The sequence below is a fragment of the Saimiri boliviensis genome, chromosome 1, assembly GCF_048565385.1.
Source record: "Saimiri boliviensis isolate mSaiBol1 chromosome 1, mSaiBol1.pri, whole genome shotgun sequence".
Taxonomy (NCBI): domain Eukaryota; kingdom Metazoa; phylum Chordata; class Mammalia; order Primates; family Cebidae; genus Saimiri; species Saimiri boliviensis.
In genome coordinates this window covers 228,399,151-228,422,824 of record NC_133449.1, presented here as the reverse complement: position 1 = coordinate 228,422,824, position 23,674 = coordinate 228,399,151, and the positions used below count along the sequence as shown (strand labels likewise).

General features: G+C 38.3%; 1 protein-coding gene across 4 annotated transcripts in view; it reads left to right on the top strand.

The window, feature by feature from the left end:
- Positions 1 to 23,674, top strand: part of MSH3 (mutS homolog 3) — a 265,070-nt gene that overhangs the window by 180,625 nt on the left and 60,771 nt on the right. For all 4 annotated transcript variants that reach the window (XM_074384262.1, XM_074384265.1, XM_074384261.1 and 1 more), the window contains one exon: positions 1,803 to 1,914. In XM_074384262.1, coding sequence (XP_074240363.1) covers positions 1,803 to 1,914 — 112 coding nt within the window. The remainder of the gene's footprint in view (positions 1 to 1,802; positions 1,915 to 23,674) is intronic.

Genomic DNA, 23,674 nt, shown 5'->3' with positions numbered 1-23,674 from the left:
TCTTGAAAACCAGGAAAATATGGAATAAAACTTTGAGATTTGCTGTTTAAATTCTTATTAAAATTTTTCATGAGGTTGATTTTTTTTTTTACTGTCCCTTTATTCACATTTCTGTAAAATTATTTGTGAAATGACCTTAAAGGAGTACATTGGATCCAGATGGTAAATGGTAAAATCTATTTTGTGTGTGTACTGAGGGTTAATTCAGTATAGTAACTGAAGATTAACTATTGAATTTTTTAAGTTTCAGAATCATATATTACAGTGTGACTTTTCTAAAGAAATCACAACCAGTATGATACATATATCAACATAAATGCACAGAAGAAGGTTGGAAAGGGTAGACACCAAGCTGGTCTCAGTAGTAACCTCTGGGAAGGAGAGCTGAGAGTAGGGCAGGACTCAGAGGGGCTTAGAGACACAGATAAAATTGTAGATGAAACAAATATAGATGTTTTGTTAAAAAAAAATCATAAAGACCAACAGTGCACCTGGACCATATTCATTCATAACTACTAAATTCCAAATGTCAATACACTTCTAACAGGTTCTAGTGCTCATTATTTCGGTTTCTTTTCACCCTTGTATCAACCAAAATGCAAATACTTGAAGTTTTTGAAATCTTTTAAAGCTCATAATTTTCTAAAAGATGGTCATCTTTGCTCCATAATTTCAAAATATTTTCATTTTTAGACTTATCAACACCAAATCAACAAAAATGATTTTTGTATCAAAGTAAAAGATACAAAAGACCATAGAAAGATGTTTTAATTACACAATGTATGAAAATTTCAGGTCAGTTCATCTCCATGTCCAACCCATAGTTTATATTAATAATTACATCTGGAAACAATGTTATTTGATTTACATTATTATATTCATTAATGAAAATAAGTAGCAGTAATCTGAACTGTTATCTTTACTAATGAAAATATTGATTTGATCGCAGACAGTAATAGGAAAATGAAAAATAAAGGCTGACATGGTGACATGCACCCATAGTCCCAGCCTCCTTAAGGGGCTGAGGCAAGAGGATCACTTGAGCCCAGGAGCTTGAGGCTGTAGTATGCTATGATTGTGTCTGTGAATAGTCACTGCACTCCAGCCTGGGCAGCACAGTGAGACCCTGTCTCTTAAAAAAAAAAAAAAAAAAAGGAAGAAACAAAAGAAAAAAAAAAGATCTTATAAGGGTAAACTACAAAGGTGAAGCCATTATAAAACCCTTTTGTGTGTGTGTGTGTGTGTGTGTGTATGTGTGTGTGTGTGTGTGTGTGTGTGATGGAGTCTCACTCTGTCACCAGGCTAGAGTGCAATAGCATAATCTCAGCTCACAGCCACCTCCGCTTCCCTGGTTCAAGCAATTCTCTTGCCTCAGCATCCTGAGTAGGTGGGACTACAGGCATGCGCCACCACGCCCAGCTAATTTTTGTATCTTTAGTAGAGACGGGGTTTTACCATGTTGGCCAGGATGGTCTCGATCTCCTGACCTTGTGATCTGCCCACCTTGACCTCCCAGAGTGCTGGGATTATAGGCATGAGCCACCACACCTAGCCCAGACTCTTCTAAAGTATGTGCTTCATTGCACTATTATAATAATAAATGTTTTCTCAATTTTTATTTTATAGTTCCAATTTAACTTTTGTACTCAAGGCCTTATTCTGGACATATGTTCTTAAAATCTATGTTTAAAGTTTTGTTTTCTGTTGTATAAATGGAGGACTGAAATTTTTCATGCTATCTTAGAGATTTTTTTAAAGGCTATTTCCATGCCTAGTAAATTGAAACATACTTCTTTTTGCAGACCAACTGTACAAGAAGAAAGAAAAATCTTAATAAAAAATGGAAGGCACCCTGTGATTGATGTGTTGCTGGGAGAACAGGATCAATATGTTCCCAATAGTACAGATTTATCAGTAAGTACTATATTATGCCAAAAAAAAGTTGACAATAACTTCCCAAACTTTTAAATACCAAGGAAACGTTTTTATAATTAAAAGTTACCCAGATTTCAACTTTGACTTTAAATGGGCTAATCCTGGACATAGTTTTATATTTACCACCAAATGCGGAATTGGTGCGATTTTCAATGAAAGATTATCTGTAGATTTAGTAACTAAAGCTTTAGTTCTATGTAATTAGTTATCCTAGGTAACCCAATAAAAGTATTTTACATCTGTAAATACCCAATAAGCAAATAGAGTTGGAATTACACAATAGTTTTGCAAATTCGTATTAGCATATAGTGTTACATCCTTTGTACTGTGACTATTTTCAGATGTTCTTTCTATGAAAGAATCGGAGATGCCTCTGCAGATTCCAGTAATGAGAATTTTCATTATAGGGTCTGGATTTCTCTTACATAACATGAATGATCCTAAATATTTATTCACTTAACACATACTTACTGAGTGCCTGTGTCTCAGGTAAAGCAAGATTTGGAACAGAGAGTGGTAAAGAAGACAGAACTCAAAAAAAAAAATACGGAACTCTTCCCTGCCCTCTGCTTGTGGTATAGCAGAGAAGATAGGCTAGTGCAATACAGCTTAGTGCCTAGCATGATAGAGGAGACCAGGGTGGCCTGGGGATAGGTAGCAGGTTGACCTAACCCAACGGCAGGGAAGCATTGAGGAATGTTCCTCAGGGATGAGATACCAACTGAAGAATGAATCAGTGCAAGCCAGGGAAGTGAAGGGGAGCATTCCAGGTAGAAGAACCAGCATGGCAGATGCTGGAAGTGAGGCATAGCAGGATGAATTCAAGGATGGTGAGTAAGGTCGGAGTGCAGAGTGTAAAGAAAGAAGTGTTCAGAGATAAGGAAGAGCCCAGTTCACTTATATCAAGGAATTTACATTTTTCCCCCTAAAAGATTAAGAATACTAGCAAGAGAGTGATTGAAGCTGGGGAAAATAGTGAAGTTGTGGCAGAGTGTGTGAGTTCCATTGTCAAAGATAAATGGAGCAGGCACTGCAGTGGTAAGCATTGATCTTATTCAGTAATACTCCTGCAGTAGGGAAGAGTCCGTTGTGAACTGAACTTGACTTCATTTTGGCATAGATGGCTGGGTGTTTTAAAGGAAGCTCGAGGGAACAGGGAGAGGAAATGAGTGAGGGGAGGAGAACAAGTAAGGTGTGGTAATGTGAAACCCATCTAGGTTTACTAATTATTTGCTTATGCCACATTTCTTTTCTTTTCTTTTCTTTTTTTTTTTTTTTTGAGATGGAGTTTCGCTCTTGCTGCCCAGGCTGGAGTGCAATGGCACATTCTCAGCTCACTGCAACCTCCACTTCCTGGGTTCAAGTGATTCTCCTGTTTCAGCCTCCTAGGTAGCTGGGATTACAGACATGTGCCACCGCGTCCAGCTAATTTTTTGTATTTTTAGTAGAGACGGGGTTTCACCATGTCGGCCAGGATGGTCTCGATCTCTTGACCTCGTGATCCACCCGCCTCGGCCTCCCAAAGTGCTGAGATTACAGGCGTGAGCCACTGCGCCTGGCCACTTATACCACATGTCAAAGAGTAGCTCTCTGGTCCTTAAGAAGACAGTTCTGGGTGATAGATTTACATCCCAAAGGGGCAGAGAATGTATTTATAATTGCAAGCTTTCTAAAGGTAACTGTTCTAAGAAGGGCTTCAGCATCTGGCTGCCTGTCACCAATTTTTGGCTGGAATAGTGAATCCTGGCAGCACTGAGCTTTTTCAAGCAGGTACTGTTAGTGGGGCTGGGGTCATTTTATGGATGCAGCCTTGAGCTGTTAGAAACTGTGCTAGTGGGCTACTTTCTAAGTGGGAAGGGTGGACAAAATCATTTTTGCTCAAAGTCTATAGGTTTTTATAGGTCAAAGTTGAGACCTAGTCCAGAAGAGGGCTCAGTGAAACCTGATGAGAATTTGATCAAGGAGAGGGTCTTCATTGACATGGGATAAAACAGTATGGTGATGGGTCAAATAATATGTAGGGAGTAATTACGTGAGAGAGAAGGTATCAGAGAATGAAATGCCTGACTTTCAGATTGCAGACGTGGTGTTCTTCTGGGTGATGGCAAGTTCCTAGGTATGGCTATGGAAGGTGGGTAGCAGAAGGGAGACGATCTTTGGAGATGGAGAGGTCAAGGAACAGAGTTTGGGAAAAAGTTGTCCATGTGAATGTTGAAGTCTAACAGCAAGATTCATCCTAGAAGACAACAGGGGTCTGGATGTCTGAGATTACAAGGAATGGCAATTGGGAACCCTGAAGTTTGTATATGGCTTGCATTGAGGACAGGCAGTGGTAAACTGGAAGGAAGGAAGAACTTCTGAGCCCTGAGGTGCATGGTCCATGGTTGGATGTGGCAGAAAGCTCAGTCCCCAAATGGGAGACCTGCAGGGGAATAACAGCCAGCCAGGTTTCATCTTGGTGTATGAAGGAAATGTTAAGCAAGGAGGTTAGAAACAGAAGTACTAGGGAACTTTTCTGAGGACAGTGAAAGAATTGAGATGTAGGGGAGCATTTGGAATGTAGGTTAGAGAAAGGAAGCTCAGAATAGTAGCAAGTTGGGACTGTAACAGAGTATTCTACCTTGGGCTATGAGCAAGGATGGCAGAGATGTGTGCAGCCATGGTGCATTTGACTGGCCATGAGAGGGGGATGTGAAAGGAAATGACATCTGGTTTAATATTGCATTTTCATATCATAACAAGACTTGTTGGTAGTATATAACACGTGTCTTAGTCTGTTCAGGCTGCTGTAACAAAATATCATAGATTGAGTAGCTCGTAAACAACAGAAATTTATTTCTCGGAGTTCTAGAGTCTGGAAAGTCCAAGATCAAGGCACCAGCAGATTCAGTTTATGGTGAAGGCCTGTTTCCTGATTCATAGATGGCACCTCACATGGTGGAATGGGTAAAGGGTCTCTTACCCATGTACTCACATGGTAGAAGGGGTAAGGGATCTCTCTCAGGCCCTCATGAACCTATCATCTCCTGAAGGCCCCATCTTCTAATACCATTGCCATGAGGGTTAGGATTTCAACATATGAATTTGGGCGAGACACAAACATTCATATCATTGCCACCTAAGACCCAGTGTTTTTAAACTTGTTCATTCTTATTAGGAAGTTTTTATATTTATTAGTCAAACAAGTTAATAAGTACCAATCTTTTTATTGTCTTTAAAAAAAAGACTATGTCTTTGGGAGGCTAAGGTGGGAGGATCAGTTGAGTTCAGGAGTTCAAGACCAGTCTGGCCAACATGGTGAAACCTTGTTTCTACTATGCATATAAAAATTAACTGGGCATGGTGGCACCTGCTTGTGATTCCAGCTACTCAGGAGGCTGAGGCAGGAGAATTGCTTGAACCTGGGAAGCCACTGTACTCCAGCCTAAGCAACAGAGCGAGACTCTGTCTCCAAAAAAAAAAAAAAGAGATAAGAATTTTTTTTCAGTTCTCATAATACCAGTAGGATATAGCCTTTCTTGAGAAAGTAATGTAAGTTAAATATAAACTAAGTGACTAAATATTAGAAGTATAAGTCTCTTAAAATAATTTCCTGTTACTGTTTCCATGCCCTTTTACTTGACCCCACGAATATTACCCTTGGGATTGACTTTTTTATTTCTTTTTTCTTTTCATTCATTTCTTTTTCCCTTTTTCTTTTATAAAGTATATTACACTTTAATAAAGCAAGATTTGAAGAACTAAAATAGCCTTCTGTCTAATTACAATAATGTTTTAAAGAAACATTGAACTCTTATATTTAAATCTTTACAAAATAAATGGAGTAATTTTTTTTCTAAGCAGGCACCTCAGAATATTCCAGAATATTCATTTCTATTACATATGCTTTTTCTAACTTGAGTAGGAGTTGATATAGAACTGTTGCTATGGTGAAGTGCATTCTATTTTTCAGGGAATAAATTTATATATAGGGATAGTGTTGAGAAAGAACTTACGTAAAATTCAATTTAAAATATTTTATGGATGTTAATTATAAAATATACCCTGAAATTAATTTTAAAGTTAAATGACATTGTTGCTTTTGATAATCATGTAGTTTTAAGAACGAGTCTTTTGTACATGGAATTGTAAGTATACTTTTCTGCATTCTGTATTACATGAACTTATTATAGTGCTTCTAAACAAGCCAACTTTCTGCCCGCTTTTTCTCTCCCAGTTTTAAGAATACTTTTTAAAACCCTCTTTCTTTTTGTCCCCTTCCTTGATTCACTATATAATCCAAGCATTCATCCACGTGGTCACCACTGGATCGCCCTCTTCCACCCCGCCCACCTCCTTGCATTCTCTACTCTGCAGCCACAGGGCTTCTGGAACCGGCCATGTCACTCTCCCTTTTGAATTCGTGCTTTGAACTCCAGCCAGATTGGACTTCATGTGGTTCCCAAGTCATTGTGCCTCTGGGACTTGACAGATGGTGTTCCCTCCACCTAGAATGTCATCTTTCCCCACCCCACCCACTCCCGCCTCACACACCCCCACATCCACCCACCCACCCCACTCTCCAGCTCTGGCTTGTTCAATTCTTGCCTTGGATGGCAGCTCTTGCACTCAGCCTTCCTTTGCCTAGCTGGGGTGGGTAGCCCTCTCGCATACCCTTGCCACTCGATTTCTCCACATCTCAGTATTTATTCCACAAATTTATAGTCTTTCCTTTTTTTTTTTTTTTTTGTCTGCCTTTCTCGGTGGACTATAAGCATGAAGAGAACAGGGACTACACCTCTGTCACCTGTGTGTAATCCCGGATCAGTCACAGCTCTCTGGCACATAGCTGGCACCTAATCAGATTTATTACATCACTAAGGAGTAGCTAGATGCCTTCAGCAGTCTCCAAGTCTCAGTTTAAATTTTTGCCTTTTATTTTCTATACAAAATGTTAGTTTTCAGGATATGATATGGGGATTTCTCCAATTTACAGAATAGTTTTACTGTCAAACTAGAAGGGAAGTTTGGGATCTTTCAGTGTAACCACTTCTTCTTACATTTGAGTAAACTATGGTTCAGAAAAGGGAAATGATCTGCCAGAGGTTACTCAGATTGGGTCATCTTGAACTGTTTCCCTAAACATAAACACATCTTAAGGCAAGCCAGTGCTTTTTCACTTTTCAGCACACAGAAAATGATAATATTTTAATGGCACACTGGTTTAAAAGGAGAAGGAAGAGGTTGCTCAGAGGCCAAGGAGGCTGGTCCAGGGACTGTGGTGGCCACAGCCCCACCTGCCACCTGTGGGTTAAGGGGTCAGCATCTTGGCACCCCTGTCACCTTGTGAAGCAGCCCAGGACTGCTGCTTAGGAAACCCCAGCATACCCACTGCAATCTCAACTCTCACAGGATTGTTTGTTAAACCAGATGACTCTTTTTTTAGTGGATGGATTTTCAACAGCAGTTAAAATTGGAATTTTCAGTTCATTTGTAGGGTTTTTGTTTTTAGTATAAATAATATAAATTTCAACTGATGGAGGGGAGGAGAAAGAGTGGTTGATAGCTTCTCAGTTTGTTGGGTGGGAAGAAAATGTGTCAAAAGTGCAGAACAGGAAGACTCCCAGGAGGCGCTCGAACCCTGTAGCTCTTTCTAGCCCAAGCAGAATTCACACCCCAGGTATTTTAATGCTGGGGCAGGGTAGACACTGATATGCTAGTCACAGGTCCCTTCTTGTGAGATCAAGAGGGGCCTGGGGTGCTTCAGTCCTTACCTCTGCATGTGGAATGGAATGGGTGCTCACATGTTTGTTACACGAACAAGTGCTTGAAGCTGGTAAAGATGAGGACAGATTTCCCAATTCCTTCCCTTATCTCAGTACAAATAATGTCTAGTTGCCCCAGAAATACTTAACTTTGGCTGTATAAACGTTTAAAAGATTAGTTACAGTAATACTCATAGGCTGTTGACAATTTGTGCCTAATTACCAAGCAGAACAGTGATAATGCATACCATCAAATATATCTAAGCTTTAAAGCTTAATTTAATTCCATGGCTAAATTATATTCTCACAGATTCTGCTGCAAAGGTGTTTTTCACATAGTATTGTCTTTGAATCACGGGCTCATGGATTAAAATTTGAGGAAATATTAATGGCAGTCGAATATTGCTTTCCTATCGATCCTTTCCCCTGGTTCTCCTCTTTCTTGCTTCTGAAACAATGGAGAGAGAAGGACATTTGCTGTGTCTGCCCAGAACGGCCCTCCCCTCTCTTCTTATCTTTTACCTGTCTGCATTGATTGGTCTTACACTCATCCTGCAGGACCCAACAAAACACTGCCTCTTCCTGAGAGCCTTCACCATCCTCTGGCCAGAAAAAAATCCTTTTCTATTTGAGCATGTTCTTTGCTCTGTTTTCAAAGTTCTCACCTACCACTTTTGGTACAGAGGTATAGTAGGAAAGCGCCTCACAGTGGCAGGAGATTTAAATTCAAATCCTGCTCTGCTCTCATTTCACGGTCATTTTGGATAGACCATGATACTCTCTGGGCCTTGGTGAGCTGGATCATAGCCAGCTCTCACACCTGAGGGAGTGTAAATCGGACAGGATCCAAGTGTTGGGAGGATATAGGTCCTGACTTTGGCATCTCAACATGCAGCCGGTGCCGCTCTCCAGCCTCATTTTCCCTCTTTCTGTTTCTAGTTCACCTCGGGTTAAAAGTGCAAAGATTTGGTGAGAGCTTTTCTGGAGGAGGCTTTGATTCAAGAGTCTGTTACCATAACCTACTGTTGATTGACGTTTTCAAGGAATAAAACACTTTGAAACTACCAAACTTTTTTAGCAGTCTGCAGCTGTTATAAAAATAGTTCCCCCATAATTTTTCTTTAAAGACAGTTGTCAATATTTATACCTGATATGGAAGATAGAATTTTTTTTTTTTTTTTTTTTTTTTTTGCAGAAAATTCACTTTTCAGGTCTTAGAGATGAACATGTGACAGTTTTATTTTTATTTTTTTCTGCTGTACATCTCCTGGCTTCGTGGATATTATGACTGTCCATCATTCTAATGTATTCAATGATGAACACACAGACCCTAAGCTAAAGCATCTCTTCTATTTAGTAGTGACTATGATTCCCTGTCATCGAGCAAGCGTTCCCGTTGAGACACGTCCGAGGATGAGTGTCGCTTAACATTCCGGTTCTGTGACTTAGTTGTTGTACATTGCTGGGCAAGATATTTAGCTCCTCCAGGCCTCTGTTTCCTCACCTGTATGATGGGAATACAGTAATACTGGTATTACTCTGTGACACTGTCGTAAGAACTAAATGAGGTGATACATATGAAATCGTTAGCACAGTGCCTGGCACTTGTTATCTGTGATTTTCTTACAATACCTTGAAGTTTGCCTTTTATTTTTAATCTTCTCTTCCCCCACAGAAGTTGGCATTCTATGTGGAAGTTGCTTAGTTATCACAAGTTTAGGTTCACTGTTTAGATACTGGATCAACAATACTAAGATCTTACTGACTGATGCTATTCAGACAGATACTACCAATATTAAAGGGAAAACTTAAAAGAATGTGCTTCTAGTCTCTCCATAGGTTTGCCAAGGCAGTCCTCTCTAGGTGTTATCCAGAAACATAGTCGCTTCAGTGCAGTACTTCCCCGTTTTGTTTGCTGTCATTCATTAATTCATCCCCCTTTAGTTTCTTGAGAACTTACTCTGTGTGACCTCCTTAGGCTTGGTGCTAGGACAGCTTTGGGCACTGTCAAGGCCAGTCTGGTTTGATGCATTCCCAGTGGGCTCCAGAATGGGTGGAGAGGTGGTTATTGCCAACTTTCGGATTCTGGCTATTTGGTTAGAACACTCACTCATACTAAATGGTCCTGCAGATAGGCTTAATGTGTCTTATATCTGGAAACCCTTGACATGTACTGCCTCAAATACACGATCCTTGCCAAAAAAGAGAGATTAACACATTAGATGAGTGAAATTTCTTGACAATTTCCTTACTTATTGTGTCATCTTGGGAACCGTGAAAGCACGGGGCTCATATATTCCTGAGAAATTTTTATGGAGAATGCAAATGATTGTTTTTGAAATATAAACAAGGTAGATATTTCTGCTGTAATGCCTTTCATGTATTATATTCATCTCTTTGATCAGTTTATTGGGTGTCTTCTTTGTGCCAAGTCTTGTTCTAGGCAATGGGGATGAACTAGAAGACATGATTCCTGCTCTCATGAGAACTTACTTTCTAGCAGTGAGATTGGTAATAAACAAGCAAGAAAATTCTCAGCGAAGGTTAAAAACAAAATAAAATGGGCTGATGTGTTAGAGGATGGCAGAGCAAAGGGGCTTCTGTAAATTGGTGGTCAAGGAAGGTGTGTCCTGGGAGTTGATGTTTGAGCTTAGACCTGTGGAAAGGCCTTAAGCAGGAACGAGCAACATGTATTCTGGCAGATGGAAAGAGAGCAGAAATCAAATCTGGCTAGCACCAAGTGAACATGGAGGAGAGTGGTGGAGAATGGGTTGGAGGCAGGCATGGCCTTTAGTCTATGATGAGGGCTTTTAGCAAAAGACAAGTCCTGTTTTACTTTTTATGACAGTCACTCTGGCTGCCATATGGAGAGTGGATTGTGAGCAGAGGAGAAGCAGAAAGACCCAGCAGGAGCCACTGCAGTCATTTTATGCACCAAGAGGACCTCCTGATTCTTCATAGGCTTGTATCTTTTTTCCCGCTGGTGTTTTACTAGAATGCCTGCTGTACAACTTATCTCCCACTGGCAGTCTAACTCTTAGGGCTTATTAGGAAAGCCACCATGTTGTCACCTACAAATATTTGACTTTAGTGAGCTGTAAACATTTAGCTCCTAGTTCTTTTTTGACATCTACAAATCCAGGGAAGGGTTCTGGAAAAAAAATCTGCCTCCAAAACAGTATCCCAAGTCTGACCAGGTTCACCATGCACCACTTTTCCCAGGTACTTCATGCAAGCAAATTCCACAACATCTTATCTTTCAAACAAATGCTGGACAAAGCTCTGGTGCCAGTTAAATTCCTGCTCTTTCATTCCACCGATGGTTCTTCATGAAATTTAAGATGTTTTTTTCCAGTTCTGTGAAGAGGGTCATAGGCTTCTTGATGGGGATAGCATTGAATCTGTAAATTACTTTGGGCAGTATGGCCATTTTCACAATATGGATTCTTCCTAACCATGAGCATGGAATGTTTTTCCATCTGTTTGCATCCTCTCTTATTTCCTTGAGCAGTGGTTTGTAGTCCTCCTTGAAGAGATCCTTTATATCCTTTGTTAGTTGTATCCCGAGGTATTTTATTCTCTTTGTAGCAATTGCGAATGGCAGCTTGTTCTTGATTTGACTCTCTTTAAGTCTGTTATTGGTGTATAGGAATGCTTGTGATTGATTTTGTATCCTGAGACTTTGTTGAAGTTGCTTATCAGTTTCATGAGATTTTGGGCTGAGACAATGAGGTCTTCTAAATACACAATCATGTCATCTGCAAATAGAGACAATTTGACTTTCTCCTTTCCTATTTGAATACCCTTTATTTCTTTTTCTTGCCTGATTGCTCTGGCTAGAACTTCCAATACTGTATTGAATAGGAGTCGTGAGAGAGGGCATCCTTGTCTAGTGCCAGATTTCAAAGGGAATGCTTCCAGTTTTTGCCCATTCAGTATGATATTGGCTGTGGGTTTGTCGTAAATAGCTTTTATTATTTTGAGTTACGTTCCTTCGAAACCTAGTATGTTGAGAGTTTTTAGCATAAAGCGCTGTTGAATGTTGTTGAAGGCCTTCTCTGCATCTATTGAGATGATCATGTGGTTTTTGTCTTTGGTTCTGTTTATGTCGTGAATTACATTTATAGACGTGCATATGTTGAACCAGCCTTGCATCCCGGGATGAAGCCTACTTGATAGTGGTGGATAAGCTTTTTGATGTGCTGTTGCAATTGGTTTGCCACTATTTTATTGAAGATTTTTGCATCTATGTTCATCATGGATATTGGCCTGAAGTTTTCTTTTTTTGTTGAGTCTCTGCCAGGTTTTGGTATCAGGATGATGTTGGTCTCACAAAATGATTTGTGAAGGATTCCCTCTTTTTGTATTGTTCGGAATAGTTTCAAAAGGAGTGGTACCAGTTCCTCTTTGTATGCCTGGTAGAATTCGACTGTGAACCCATCTGGACCTGTGCTTTTTTTGGTTGGTATGCTATTAATTGCTGAATCAACTTCAGTCCTTGTTATTGCTCTATTGAGGGTTTTGACTTCTTCCTTGTTTAGGCTTGGGAGGGTGCAAGTGTCCAGGAATTTATCTGTTTCTGCCAAGTTTACTGGTTTGTGTGCATAGAGATGTTTATAGTAATCTCTGATAGTAGTTTGTATTTCTGTGGAATCTGTGGTTATATCCACTTTATTGCATCTATTTGATTCTTCTCTCTTTTCTTTTTTATTATTATGGCTGGTGGTCTATTTTGTTGATCTTTTCAAAAAACCAGCTGCTTGAATTATTGATTTTTTTTGAAGGATTTTTTGTATCTCTGTCCTTCAGTTCTGCGCTGATCTTGGTTATTTCTTGACTTCTGCTAGCTTTTGAGTTGTTTTGATCTTGTTCCTCTAGCTCTTTCGATTTTGATGATAGGGTGCCAATTTTAGTTCTTTACTTGCTTCTCATATGGGCATTTATTGCTATAAATTTTCCTCCAGACACTGTTTTAAATGTGTCCCAAAGATTCTGGTACGTTGTGTCTTTGTTCTCGTTGGCTTTGAAGAACATCTTTATTTCTGCCTTCATTTCATCGTTTATCCAGTCAGCATTCAAGAGCCAGTTGTTCAGTTTCCAGGAAGTTGTGTGGTTCTGAGTTAGTTTCTTTTATTTTCTTTTTTGAGACGGAGTTTCGCTCTTGTTACCCAGACTGGGGTGCAATGGCGCGATCTCGGCTCACCGCAACCTCCGCCTCCTGGGTTCAGGCAGTTCTCCTGTCTCAGCCTCCTGTGCTTGCTGTGAAACTCTCAGTCCAGAGCGTTTCAGATTGCTGGTCTTTGTGCGGTAGAATTCACTGAGCCACATCACCTGGCTCCCTGTTTTAGCCCCCTTTTTTTCAGTTGAATGAGTGACTCTGTCTCCCAGGTGCTCCAGACTCCTATTGAATCGGCACCCAGATTTTTGTGTTTTTGTGCAGAGACCTGCTGTGCAGGCTGAAACAGCCATGCTGGAGACTCGTGTTGCTTTTCTGCCTGGGAATTTCCTGGTCTGTAGGCAGTAAAAAGTTCATTTGGAAATGCAGTGATTACTCACTGTCTGCATTCTCACTGGGAACTGCACTCCAGAGCTGTTTCTATTTGGCCATCTTGGATCCTCTTTCCTTTGGTAACTACTCTTTACTCCATGAATTCAGTAGTTTTAATTTTTAGCTCCCACAAAGAAGTGAGAACATGCAAAGTTTATCTTTCTGTGGCTTATTTCACTTAACATAATATCCTCCAGTTCCATCAATGTTGTTGCAAATGACAGGATCTTATTCTTTTTTATGGCTTAACAGTACTCCATTGTGTATATTTACCACATTTTCTTTATCCATTTATCTGTTGATGGACACTTAATTTGCTTCCAAATCTTGGCTATTGTGAATAGTGCTCCAATAAACATGGCAGCGCAGATATCTCTGCGATATACTGATTTCCTTTCTTCTGGGCATACATATATATAGCAGTGGGATTGCTGGATCACACGGTAGTTCTGTTTTTAGTTTTCTGAGGAACTTTAACTGTTATCCACAATGGTTGTACTAACTAACATTCCTACCAATAAATAGTGTACAAGAGTTCCCTTTTCTCCACATCCTCACCACCATTTGTTATTGCATGTCTTTTGAATATAAGTCATTTTAACTGGGGTGAGATGATATCTCATTGTAGTTTCAATTTGCATTTCTCTGATGATCAGTCATGTTGTGCACCTTTTCCTATGCCTGTTTATTTGTATATCTTCTTTTGAGAAATATCTGTTAAGATCTTTTGCCCATTAAAATTTTTTTATTTTCGTTTTTTTCCTGTTGAGTTACGTGAGCTCCTTTTATAGTCAGGTTATTATTCCTTTATCAGGCGGATGGTTTGCAAATATTTTTCCCATTCTATGGGTTTTCTCTTCACTTTGTTGATTGTTTCTTTTGCTGTTCAGATTTTTATTTAATAATTTGATGTGATCCCATTTGTTCATTTTTGCTTTGGTTGCTTGTGCTCGTGGGGTATTCCTCAAGAAATTACTGCCCAGACCAGTGTTCTGGAGATTTTTCCCAGTGTTTCCTTGTACTTTCATAGTTTGAGGTTTTAGATTTAACTCTCTATTCCATTTGATTTGATTTTTTTACATGGTGAGAGGTAGAAGTCCAATTTCATTCATTGGGGTATTCAAGAGACTGCCTTTTCCCCAGCATAGGTTTTTGGCACATTTGTCAAAAATGAGTGCACTGTAGGTATGTAAATTTGTTTCTGGGTTCTCTATTCTGTTCCATTTGTCTATGTGTCTGTTTTTATGCCAGTGCCACACTGTTTTGATTACTCTAGTTCTGTAGTATAAATTGAAGTCAGATAATGTCATGCCCCCAGTTTTGTGCTTTTTGCTTAAGACAGCTTTTGCTATTCAGATCCTTTTGTGTTTCCACAGAAATTTTAAGACTTTTTTTCTCTTTCTGTCAAGAATGTCATTGGTAGGGATTGCATTGAATCTGTAGATTACTTTAGGTAGTATGGACACTTAAACAGTCTTTATTCTTCCAGTCAATACGTGTGGAATATTTTTCCCTTTTTGTATGTCCACTTCAGTTTTTTGCATTAGTTTATGTAGAGCCCTAGGACTTTGAGTGAACATAGGTAGTAGTCAGACAGTCGTCACCATGGGCCTTGGGTGAGACTCAGTGTTGTGCTGGCTTCAGGTTTGACCCAGTGAGCATTGAAGAATTAGGTATTTATTATATCCTTCACAGCCTAGCTTGTTTGTACTTGTACTAGAGAAGGCTTTCCAAGTATTCAAAGGGACTTGGGTGTTCTGATTTAAATCTGTGGTCACTGCAGCTATGTCTGCATTAGGCGACACCCTAAGCCCAGTAATGCTGTGGCTCTTAATAGACTCTTAGAGGTGCCACCTTGGTGGTTTTGCATAATATTCTAGAGAATTCCCTCGATTTCTAGGCAGAGACTCTTGTTCTCATCCTTTACTTTCCCCAAACAAATGGAACCTCTCTGTCTCTGCTGAGCCACCTAGAGCTGGTGGAGGGGTGACACAAGCACCTCTGTGGCTGCACTGGATCAGACCTGAAACCAACACAACACTGGGTCTCACCCAAGGCCCATGTGACCACTGTCTAACAACTACCTATGTTCACTAAAGGCCCTAGGGCCCTACAGTCAGCAGGTGGCAAATTCAGCCTGAAAGGCTAGCACTGTTTATACCACTATGCCCAGCAACAGTGGATGAAACTCTGGAAGGAAAGTAATTAATTTGACCTTGATAACATGTATATGACTCGGCAGTCCTGTTCTTTGTTAGCCCTCAACAGTAGGGATCTTTTTGGTCTCTGTCACAGGAGTGAAGACAGAATAATTTACCTTGTAATACTTGTTTTCTGATACCTTGGGCCAAAAGACCCACAGGAATCCACCAGTCATCTCCAGAAAGTAAAGTTTTTATTTGGAGTTTGTTCTAGTCTAACCACCTTCATCACATTTCATGTTTCAGTGGATGCCAAAGCAAAGCACTGAGTGTGTTGGTATTTTGCTGCCTGCTTCAGCAGGGTCTGGCTCTCAAAGTTGTAGCCTTGCTACCTGACCTCAGACCAAAACAGCCAAGAGTGTTAAAACTGGTATGTGGGTTGGGAAATAAACGTAGTGGTCAGGCAAGCCAATTTAGAAGGGATGGTAGAAAAAACTTCTGCGAACAATTAAGTCTTCTTAATAGTATTTTTGACTTTTCAAGCATGTAAATTTCCCCTAATGCACACAATTAAATGCTGAAATATACATTAGAATTTATTAGAAAATTTGAGATACTCTACACTTTAAATACATTAAATGATGAGGAATCTAATTTTTATAGCTAAAGGAGATTATTTAAAGTAATTTTTTGTCTTCACTTTCAGTATGATGCCCCCTACCTTTTTTTTTTTTTTTTTTTTTTTTTGAGACAGAGTCTGGCTCTATTGACCAGGCTGGAGGGCAGTGGTGCAGTCTTGGCTCACTGCAACCTCCGCCTCCAGCATTCAGACGATTCTCCTCCCTCAGCCTCCTGAGTAGCTGGCACTACAGATATGCACCACCAAGCCCAGCTAATTATTGTATTTTTAGTAGAGAAGGGGTTTCACCATGTTGGCCTGGCTGGTCTCAAACTCCTGACCTCAAGTGATCTGCCTGCATTGACCTCCCAAACTGCTAGGATTACAGGCATGAGCCACCACACCTGGCCTCAGTATGATGCCTTTTGATGACAGAAAAAGTCTTAACTTTAATAAAGTTGAATGTATCAGTCTTTCCTTTTATGAGTAAATGTCTTTGTGCCTTAAATAAGAAATCTTTCAATCCCTGAGGTCTTTTCTTCTTTCTTTTTTTTTTGAGACAGAGTCTGTGTCACCCAGGCTGGAGTGCAGTGGTACAATCTCAGCTCACTGCAACCTCTAACTCCCTGGTTCAAGTGATTCTCCTGCCTCAGCCTCCTGAGTAGCTGGGATTGCAAGCACACGCCACCATGCCCAGCTAATTTTTTTTTATTTTTAGTAGAGACAGGGTTTCACTATGTTGGTCAGGATGGTCTCTATCTCCTGACCTTGTGATCCGCCTGCCTTGGCCTCCCAAAGTGCTGGGATCACAGGCGTGATCCATCATGCCCAGCCAGTCCCTGAGGTCTTAAACATATTCTCCTATAATCTTTTATCAGCATTTTAAAGTTTAATTTTCAAATTTAACTCATTAATCAGTCTACTCAGAATATTTTTATCCATGAATAAAATGAGTTAGGAATCTAATCTCATATCTTTCTGTATGGATAGTCAATTGTTTTGCACCGGTTTTCAAATAATCCATACTTTTCCCATCAGTTTATGGAATTATTTATCATATATTAAGTTTCCATATTTTTATGGGGCTGTTTTGAACTTTTATTTTTCACTGTTTAGTGTTTGTCCATAAACCAGCTTTTTATATCTGTAGGGAAAGTTCTCCCCACCTGTTTTTCTAATAGAACTTCCTTTAGCATTTGCTCCTCTCTTTATTTTAGAATCAACTTACTCAGTTTCTTAGGGGAAAAAATTGAGATTTTTATTGGAATTGCATTGATTCGATAGATCAGTTTGGGGAGGAGTTGACATCTTTATGATACATAGGTGAACATGTGAATATGTCCCTCCATGAAAACAGTTTATACAGTGAGTCCTCACTCAACGTTATCAGTAGGTTCTTGGAAACTGCTGGTTGGATATGGAGGCTTACACCTGCAATCCCAGCACATTGGGAGACTGAAGTGAGAGGATCACTTGAGCCCAGGAGTTCAAGACTCGCCTGGGATTACGAGACCGCATGTCCATAAAAAAAATTACCTGATGTGTTGGCAACCACCCTGTGGTCCCAACTACCCTGGAGGCTATGGCAGGAAGATCTCTTGAGCCCAGAAGGTTGAGGCACAGTGAGCCATGTTTGCACCACTGCACTGTAGCTTAGGTGACAAAGCAAGACCCTGTCTCAAAAAAAAAAAAAAAATCTGCAACTTTTAAGTGAAATGACATAAAATGAAACTAATTTTATCATAGGCTAATGGATACAAAGTTAAATTCCTATGTCATACTTCTGTCCACAAAAAACATCGTCAGACTTCTAAATAAAGACCCAACACACTTCTAATATAAAACATTGAAATAAATATGAACTATATGTTAAAGATTAATAAAAACTTAAGATTTTTATATAAACAATTTTTGGTAAATCAGGGAGTGAAAGAGGTCATAGCAATGGTGGGTTAAATCGAGGAACAAATGAATACATGTTTGCTTAGTGAAAATGGTAAGAAGCACCTCCTACTATCATGCAGCTCAAAAGCCAGCAATACATATGGCAGACTTGCTTACCACTTTTGTTACATCAGTTTATTGTCATGCATTTGTATGATTATCACATACCTTTTGAATTTTTGCTTGACAATTATTTGTATTCATTCATTTTCCAACCTACTTATTCCATTTCAGGGTCATAGGTAGCCAAAGCCTATCCTGACAGCACAGGGCACCAGGCAGGAACCAGCCCTGGACAGGATGCCACCCCGTCACAGGGCACACTCACACACACCCACACTCAGACTGGGGCTATTTAGACACACCAGCGAACCTAACTTACACATCTTTGGGATGTGGGAGGAAACCGGAATACCCAGAGAAAATCCACACAGGCATGGGGAGAATGTGCAAACACAGTGGCCCTGGCTGGGAATTTTTTTTTTCCCTTATCAATTTTGTAACAAAATGACACTGAATGAAATGACATTATTTGAGGACCTGCTGTGTTTTTATTTTGGTTTTAAGTCCTTTCAATAAAGTTTTTAAATGTTCTCTATAAAGGAATTTTACATATTTTATTAGATTAATTATTTAGTATTTTTTGTTGGTATATAGGTCATATCTTTTTTACAATAGTCTTCTAATTATTTGTTGCTCTTATAGAAAAATGCACCTGAGTTTACATCTTGATCTGAAATGTAGCCACTTTCCTAGATCCTCTCATCAATTACAATACTTCGTATGGAGATTCCCTTTAGTTTTCCTTATGGGTAGCTTTGTGATCTGCAAATAACAGTTTTGTTTTGTCCTTTCTCATCCTAATGCCTTTTTATTTATTTTTATTGTCATGTTTTGCTATCTGGGACCTCCAGGAAAATGTGGATATCGTGTCTTGATTGACCTAAGGAAAGACTTTTCATGTCACCATTAAGCCTGTGTTTTCTGTAGGTTTTTAGTAGCTATCCCTGACCTGGTTGAAGAAGTTGTCTAAGGGTAATTTTGTTCTGTCACTCACTCACCACTTACTGGTGGATGATGTCAGAAAGAAACCTATTTCCCAGCTAAATAAACATTGTTTAAATATTGGAACTGTGAAATTTTTTATAAGATTTTTTTCCCCATATGTACAAAGAATGATTTTTGTGTGTCCGTTAGCTCTGAAATCCTAAAGTTCAAATCAACTAAAAACTTCATCATTCTGTATTAAACTCAGGAGAAATGAAATACTCAAAGACTGTATAGTTTTAAAAGCTGGCAGTTTCTGTGTAGTTCAGTATAAAAAACATTACTCCTTCTGAAAATATTGGAAACTGTCAGACTTGCTTAATCACTTTGGGTAATACATCCTTTTCACCAGTGTATATATAATTTAAATTCAGAAGAGAGTAACATTTCTATTCATGTAAATATCATACACAGAATTTTACTTATCAAGGTCTTCAAGTAAGTTTCACATCTGACTTTTACATTAGACCTAAACCAAATGTATTTTCATTTGTTTTAGTTCATTTCCTCTGTTTCAGTTAATTAGTTTATGGGGCATTGGGACTGTGTGTGGCTGCTTTGGGCATCTTTTATTTTTAAGAATTTATGATTTATAAAAATGATTATGGCATTTATAATTTCAAAGGAATTTCATATATATATTTTAATTGTTTTAAACTTTACAAAATGCATGTAAGACTAGGATTTCCATTATTACTCGGTCTTACAGATGAGAAAATGAAATGTATCTAGCCTAGCCAATGGCTAAGCCAGAAACTGAACCCGTCTTCTAACTCTAAATGGTACGATAATGTGCTTTACCACTACAAATCTTACTTAGTAAACTACGTTAGTTTACCAAATTAATACTTTAAAAAAATACACTGTCAAATTACTGATTCTCATTGCATGAAAAAGCCAAATTGAACAATAAGTATAAATACTCTTATCTTTCAAGGTATTGGAAGGCCTAAGCTTTCTACAAAATAAGAAGTGTTTATTTTTTCTTTTTTTTCCTCCTGTCTTTTCCTAAACTACTGATTTGAAAACATTTCTGTTTCTGCATTTCCATTGGTCACTCTCATGTGCTTGTTGAATTTGGTAATCCCATTTGAGACAGCTCCTTTAACAATGTGGTCACAGTTCAGGGAGCCTTGGCACGACACACATAACCCTTCTGTGTGGTATTCTCTCTTCCATTACATTCTTGCACATTCCATTTTTTACTTTTCTCTATTGTTTTACTTGTATACAATGTTCTGGAATTCCAAATAACAAAATGTCATTTGGAAGTTATGTGAATTATTCCTAAATTACATAAATGTGTTTGTAAGGAGTTATTGAATTGTTTGTGATGGTGATCTATGAAATAACTAAGAAAATTCATTTGATTTTTAATGATTCCAACTGATGAAAAAGTATAGAAAACAGTGTAACAGACATCTATTTACCCATCACACAAATGTCATAGAGATTGACATTTTGTAATATTTAGGAATTTAATTTTAGTAAGTAAAAAATTACAGATACAGCTAAGGTCATACATAATTAACTGCTATTTCTTTGTCTCCCTCTTCACCTCTTACCCTCCATGGCAAATATTATCCTGATGTTACTTATTATCCTTATGCATGGTTTTTATTCTTTTATTTGACATATATATATATATATATATATATATACACACACACACACACACACACACACACACATATATATGTATCAACTAAGCATATAATCATGTTTCGTGTATCTTTAAAAATATACATTAATGTCTCACTGAGCCTATCTTAGTATTCTGCATTGTAAACAATTGTCTTAATAATTGTACAAGTAGATCTATTTATTTTCCTAACAATAGACAATTAGATTACCTCTGTTTTTGTCAATTATGAATGCATACAAACAATACTACAGCGAACAGTTTTATACATGCCTTTTTGAGCACTTGTGTGTTTTTTTGGGTAGATACTTAACAGCGGAATTGCTGGGTCATGTAGACCAGTAGACACAGTCTTTCTAGGCATTTCCAGATTGCTCTCCATATCTTGCCAGCATCCTGTGTTGAAAAGACTGTCCTTTGTCAAATGCGCTGCAGTGTCACCTTTGTCATAAATCAGGGAACTGTATACATATCAGTCTGTTTCTGTGCTTTCCATTCCACTGGTTATGTATGTATATCATTGTGCCGAATCACACTACTGTAATTATTATAGCATTACAACCAGTTCATGAACATGGTATATTCCTTCATTTAATTAGGTCTTCTTTAATTTTTTCCAATAATGTTGTGTAGTTTTCTGTATAGTGTCTTGCTCACTTTGTTAGATTTATTCCTAGATATTTGATTTCTTTTGATACTGTGGTAAATTGTGTCACTAAAAATGTTTTATTTTGAATTACAGGTTGAGCATTCCTAATTTGAAAATCCAAAATCTGAAATGCTCCAATGAGCATTTCCTTTCAGCATCATATTGGTGCTCAAAAAGCTTTGGATATCAGAGCATTTTAAATTTTATTTATAATGCAAATATTTCAGGATCCAAAAAAAAATTGAAATTGGAAATACTTCTGTCCCCAGACATTTTGGATAAAGGATACTCAGCCTACATTTGTTGCTAAATTATAGGTGAAAGTTGATTTTTGAATACTGAACTTGTATCCAGATATCAATTTTTATAGATTTCCTTGGATTTTCTGGGAGCACAATCATAACATATAGGAATAATGACAGTTTTATTATTTGCTTTATAATCCTTATACCTTTTATTTTTATTTCCCTTTCCTGCCCATTTTTTTCCACAAGTGAGTTTTGGATTTTGTCAAATACTTTCTCTGCGTTGTTGAAGATAATTATATAGTTCTTTATTCTGTTAATATGGTGAATTTTACTGATTGGACTTTGAGTACTAAACCAACTTTGTATTCCTCAAAAGCTCTAAATGGTTTATATAACCTTGGATTGATTTATTAATAGTTTATTTAAAAGTTTTGCATGTACATTTATAGATAAAATTGGTCTGTAATTTTTCTTGTAATGTTCTTAATATCAAGAATATTGATACTCAAATTTGAAATTATTTGGAAAAACCTTATTGTTCTCTAGAAGAATTATTGTAATACTGGTGCTATTTCTTTCTTAAATGTTTGCAAGAATTCAGTGAGGAACTGCATTTAGAGGTTTTCTTGTGGAAGGGCTTTTACAAATTTAATAAATATAGGATTGTTAGATTTTCTATTTCTTGTGTCATTTTGTGATTTTTAAAAAAGGAGAGAAAGACATATATTAAAAAAGAGATTAAAAAGAGATAAAATATTTGATCATGCCAAATATTTGATTGTTTTATGACAAGCTTATTTTTTAATCTCTGTAGAATTCATTTTTTTTTTCATTAGTTTTGTCATTGTTTTATGACAGGCTTATTTTTAATCTCTGTAGAATTCATTTTACTTTTATCATTACTTTTATTCTGTTTATACCAAACTACTTTCAAGGTTCTTATTATGTTAGGCTCTTCCTGTCACACGAAACATAGATTCACTGAAGCTCCTTCAAGTAAAGGAGATGTATGAGGTGCATTATAAAGCCATATGGAGCCATAAGAGAAAGGAATCACACAGAAAGAGCAGGATCACTAGCACAGTTTGGCATTAGGGAGATTGGAAATGTGTGGCTAATTAGAATATGATGCAGCTTTAGGGATGGAACAGGTTTTCTTTTTATCCCCCATTAGTTATACTTTGTAAGGCTTTACTTTGATACCCAGTTAATTGTGAGAAGTTTCTCACCTCCTTTTGGCTCTCTCTTGTGTATCTTTTCTTCCTTTCATTACTAACTAACCCTTTTGCCCCGTCTAAATAATTTTTTATCATATCTTTTATTTTCTCTTAACTACTTCCTCATGATCCCCAGTGTCTTATGGCCTTGTTCTATGATTCTTTTTTTTTTTTAAAGGTGGGGTTTCACTATGATGGCCAGGCTGGTCTTGAACTCCTGACCTCAGGTGGTCCACTCACCTTGGCCTCCCAAAGTGCTAGGATTACAGGTGTGAGCCACAGCACCTGGCCTTTTCTATGATTCTTTTCAGTCTCTCAAGTTACCAAGTAATTGAACCTCACTGGTTCTCAGTTAACTCCCAAAAGATTATTTGATTGGCTTAGTTTGAGAAGATTTTATGCTAGGCCCATTGGCTGGTTCTGGCTTTTTTTTTTTTTTTTTTTTTTTTTTTTTTTTTAAGATGGAATCTCACTCTGTCACCCAGGCTGGAATGCAGTGGCTCACTGCAACCTCTGCCTCTGCCTCCTGGATTCATGTGATTCTCGTGTCTCAGCCTCCCAAGTAACTGGCATCATCACACCCAGCTAATTTTTATGTAGATGAGGTTTTACTATGTTGTTCAGGCTGGTCTCAAACTCCTGGCCTCAAGCAGTCTAACTCCTTGGCCTCCCAAAGTTCTGGGATTACAGGAGTGAGCCACTGTGCCCTGCTGGCTTGTGACCAGGCAGCTATTGCCAAAGTGTGGGATTCACATAGCACAGAGCACAGATGCCCTGGGCTAACTCACCTGCCAAGGGCTGTCATTGGACAAGTTCCCTTAGCAGTGGTGTGTACATGGAAAATACTATAATTGATCAATACAGAGAAATTCTAGAAAATTAAGTTCTTGCAAGAGTTACAGTTCTGCCTCCTTCACGTGCTCTGGTGAATGCTAGTAAA